The sequence below is a fragment of the Caenorhabditis briggsae genome, assembly GCF_000004555.2.
Source record: "Caenorhabditis briggsae complete genome, chrII, whole genome shotgun sequence".
NCBI classification, from domain to species: Eukaryota; Metazoa; Nematoda; class Chromadorea; order Rhabditida; family Rhabditidae; genus Caenorhabditis; species Caenorhabditis briggsae.
The window spans coordinates 12,434,878-12,439,702 of NC_013486.2; the positions used below are offsets into that span (position 1 = coordinate 12,434,878).

General features: G+C 34.7%; 2 protein-coding genes across 2 annotated transcripts; both read left to right on the top strand.

Annotated features, from left to right (window-relative positions):
* Positions 1–193: 193 nt before the first annotated feature.
* On the top strand, positions 194–702 carry CBG24975 (the record flags this gene model as incomplete). The annotated part of the gene is made up of 3 exons (XM_002648583.2): positions 194–196; positions 340–476; positions 522–702. 3 exons carry the CDS (start codon positions 194–196, stop codon positions 700–702), a joined length of 321 nt encoding a protein of 106 aa, XP_002648629.2.
* Positions 703–2,004: 1,302 nt separating this feature from the next.
* Positions 2,005–4,673, top strand: Cbr-sre-49 (the record flags this gene model as incomplete). Its single annotated transcript, XM_002648584.2, has 3 exons — positions 2,005–2,474; positions 4,204–4,477; positions 4,539–4,673. The coding sequence occupies 3 exons, from the start codon at positions 2,005–2,007 to the stop codon at positions 4,671–4,673; spliced, it is 879 nt and encodes a 292-aa protein (XP_002648630.2).
* Positions 4,674–4,825: the final 152 nt, after the last annotated feature.

Consider the following 4,825-nt stretch of genomic DNA (forward strand, 5'->3'; position numbering starts at 1 on the left):
TATGTATCATTTGTGTTGTTTTTGTATGCGTGGTGAGTGGAAAGAAGAGGATAATTTTATAAAAAAAAAGGAAAAATTTCAGATATATTTTACGTTATGGTTCATAAATATTCAGCTAGGCAAGAGATTTTCAACTCCCGGTACTTATAGACTGGCTCAACAGTTTCAGGTCAAGGAGAATATTCGTCATATTATGGCAAGTTTCTAAAATTGAAAAAAATTGAAGGATAAACGTGACCTAGAAAATTCAAAAAACTAGGTCGTGACCTAGAAAATAAAAATTAGGTCGTGACCTAGATAATTCAAAAATAAAGTCAATTTTGAAACCATTTTTTTCAGCTAGCCCGAAATATAATCTGTTGCGCTACATTTTTTGTCGCTATTGCATGTGGATTGCTCATTACAATTGTGCTCGATTTGCTCCCAATTTGGCTCAAAAACCCGGTAGCACATTGTATAGAAAATTGCATATTTTTGTAAGGAAGTCTTATCTAAAATATAGATAGAGCAACAATTTCCAGAAACCCTTTGCTCATCTGTTCTGTGGCAATAATCAGTGTACCCTCATGGAAAAAGGAGTTTATTGAAGGAATTCCGTTTTTGAAGAAAATTCGAAATGAGCCGAAAAATTCACAAAGTGTGTTGAATCCGGAAGATGAGACGAGAGAATACTTCAATCAGTTGAGAAATGCATGGCTGTGAAAACCTTGAATAAATATGTTATAGTCTTATTTTTCCACTATTTAAGGGCCATCAGTAAACTACAGAACTCTAATTTATAGCACCGGTCAATAAGATGTAAAAAACTTACTTTTAGTTAATTTTTACAGATTTTTTCCTAATGAGTATGAGCACTACGATATTCAGATGACTTTGATTTTTGCCACCTGGACCATGGGGGTCAAAAATCGACTATTTCAGAAATAGGGCATTTTTATACTCATTCAGAAGCTGATAACAAGGCAAACTCAAAAATATAGGATTCATGAGATTTGAAGCAAAACTGAACAAGTTAGGAACCTTACAAAAATAACGAAATTTAAAAAATTTCCCAAAAGGCTCAAAAATTGCCCTTTTATTCAAAACGAGCAAAAGAAGGATGTCTTTCAGAAATCAGGAAATAACTCAAGCATTAGAAATTTTCAAAAAAATTTGTGAATGCAAAGTATTCAATTTTGATCTGTTTTACACCCTACAAATTTTCAAAGTGATCGGAAGCTTGACAGCCGGGTTCCAGGCTTCTGAAAATCCATCTCAAAACGTGCAAATCTGTCCAAAAACCAATTTTCTAGCTCATCCCGAACACGAGAAACGGTTATTTGAAGTTTCCAAGGGCTAGAGAACGCAGCNGTATCTCGTCGTCTGTCGTCTCTAGCCTCCTAAGCTTGAAGGCGCTCTATCTCGGTTCCTAGAAGCGCTAGAAATGTGATTTTTAGACAGAATTGTAGGAAATTTTTTCTATTTTTGGCTAGCTGACTAACGTATTTTTCATAAGTTACAGAAAATAGTCAAAATTAAAAAAGCAACACAAAAATACGTTTTGGAAGTTGCTGTGCATACATTTTTGAGGGGTTTTTTGGATCTCGAAGAAATTATACTCTTTCCTAAAAAATCCAGACACCAGGAAGAAATTTTTAACTACATACCAATTTCCCTTCTAAACTAGACTTGCGTTTTCCAATCACAAAGTTCCCAATAAATAACAAAATCCCCAACAACCAAAGGTTGCCTTGTTTTCAATATTCTTTCAGCACACACACACAACATCATTTTAAATTCTACCAAGAATCAAATATTTTCAAAATATCAGAAGACAGAAACATTTGTCTGTGTCTCTTCATCACTCCATCTTCCGCTTGACAACATTTCTCAAAACTTTTCAAAAAGGCCTGCAATTATCTTGACAGCTGAAATTTCTTGAATTTTCTGTGAGCGTTTTAGACTTCTTATTTTTCTGAAACGACGATTTTTTCCATCTGAAACTTCTCAACTGATTAAGATAAAATGATATTCCTTATCAATGGAACTTATGAGCTTTGGGTGGCGATTCCAATCCTAAACAAATCTCTCTACACTTCTTGGAAATATCCATATGTCTTGACTCTTGACACCTCCATATTTATAATCACTATTCTCCTTGTCATGCGTGCTGTCTCAATCATTCGAACATCAAAATCCTTCCATATAAATCTCCGAATAATCCTAATTTTCCAACTCTGTCAATGGGTTCAAATCTTGCTCGCCCGCTACTTCCTATTCCCATATCTCGTTGGATATCGATTTCTTGGAGATCACCGTAAACTTTATCATCATTTTTGGACAGATAGTCTAGAGGAAACTGTTCCCATTCCATGTGTTATTGAGGAATGGCCATTGTTCTTTGGTGGATTTTTGTATACTCATCATTTTGCCTCGTGCATATTTTTCCTGTTCTCGGTGTCTGCTGAAAGGGCAATAGCGTCATTTTATTTGAGGTAAATATCCTTAAGGTTGACGATGAAGATGTTTTGCGTTTAAGGGGGTTTTCATGGAGGAAGTAATTTTCATGTATTGATCTTGTTCATTATTGAAGAACTACGTAATAGATACGAAAAAATCAGCTGTTAGAGAGTGGAAAATCAGCTGTTAGAGAGCACATACATAAAATAAGAAGCAAAAATTTTGAAAACCTCTAAATCTCTTTGTACTAATGCAAATTCTCTAATAATAACCCAAAAATTGAATTTTTAGTTGAATTACCAAATTTGCTCTAGAATGTCACCCTATACTTTGAGCTCAATTATTTCGGTTCCTATATATATATCAAAAATTTGTCAAATTTTAAAATGTTGGTGATATTATAAAAAAATCTTTTGTCAGTTAACAGGGTTTTTGATATCTTTTACAGAAGCTGAGATAATTGAGTTCAAAGTGTAATGCTCTAATACAAGCCCACCCTATACGTGCACTTGGAGGCTAATTATCTCGGTTCCTATCAGGGATATAAAAAATTTGCCAACGGATAAACTAGTGATAATGTTTAGAGAAACATTTTATCAGTTAACTGATTTTTGATATTTCTCACAGAAATTGAGATGGTTGCAGAGTCGCGATCGTGATTTTGGATGAATCTATTAAAGGGGGGCTCCGAGCAATAATTTTTATTGCATTAAAATGTTCGAAAAGTTGTTTATTTTCCCAATATTATAGTGAAAAAAAATCGGAAAAAAAAACAGAAATCCCCGAAAATGCCGTTAAAAGCGGAAAATTTTCAAAAAAAAAGTTGCTAGGAGGGATGAGGATTTGAATTCCCGCGCAGTGAGAAACCTAGGCCACGGCGCCAGATAGCCGTTTTTTTTCAAGTGGCCGACAGTGGTTTTTTTTTACGTTTTTTACCTACCGGACATGAAAACCGAAAAAATCCGGAAAATTATCCATGTAAGAAAGGCGCTATGATGCCGTGGTATAGGTTTCTCACTGCGCGGGAGTTCAAATCCTATTTTTCTTCAACGCCGTTTTTTGGTGATTTAGGATTTTTTTTTTGAATTTTTTCGCAATAGTATTAAGAAAATACATATTTTTTTGAAACATTTTAAGGCGGTCGGAGTCGCCCTTTAAAAAATCGAAAAATTGGAAGGTTTCCAAGAAGGCATTATTTGACATCCTGAATAAAAATCAAGCTTAAAAACACAAAATTGTTATAAATTGAAATCTTGGGTGACTCAAAAATGTCCGCTGCTGTCCGATGGCTCTGGAAACGTTTTGAACGAAAATCTAGAATCGGTTGTTTTGATTGTCAGATACTTTTGTTGCACTGTTGAATATCTAGAAACTAACATTATCTTTAGAGCCCCAAAAACCCACATCTCAGAGCTTGTGCAAAAATTTCCTATCTCTATGGCGCAGACTGATTTTTTAAAGTGTGTCGCACAATCACCCGGACTGAATCAAATGTATATCTTCAGACATACATATCTTGGAAGCCTGAAAATTTGTAGAAATATAATTTTAGGTTTGATTTTACGCTACTGAAATTTTCAAAGCAAGGTCCAAATTTAAGTCCAGTACAAACTTTAGTTCTGGTAATCATGCGCCACTTTGCTTTTCGGATACTGTACTTTTAAAATCGCTCAAAATAACACTACGTGTCAAACCTCGAGACAAAAACCAAAAGATTATTTGACCGGAAAACAATACTCATTCATCCAAATCCCCCTGTTTCAGCGACTACGAGAAAAACACGCGTCCCTACATCTCCTTCATTATAATCTTCGTTTCAATGATCTTCTCTTCCATCTACTCGTTGATCTTTGCATTCAACTTCTTCACATTTCTAGTAACCTCTTTTTTGATTGCTCTTGTTACAATTGCATCAATCAGTTTGTACGTTTTCGTCTATTATTATAACACAAGAGTCAAAAAAGTGACATGTAACAAAAATGGAAAGTACACATTAACCAGAAGGTTTCAGACGATGGAAAACTTGAAATCGTTGAAGGTTAGTCTGAAATTAAAAGTGGAATTAAAGGTTAGAAAGTGCAAATTTCCTGAAATTTCAGATGGCAAAATACGTGGTCACAACACATGCAATCTATGTAGCTCTTTGTGAAATTTGTCTGCTTTGTGTCTATTTTGGAGTGGAATCCAGGTACTGGGAAATCTTCATCTATATCATGGACTCCGTTGTTTTTTAGTGAGTTTTCATCTTTGAGATATTTCTAGAAGATCACATTTTTTTAGCAGTCACAGTGTCATTGTTCTGACTGTGTTATTCTCGGTTCCAACCTGGAAACAAGCATTTCTGCGTCCACTTTTCGCTTTTAGAAGAATGCAATCCAATAAAGTG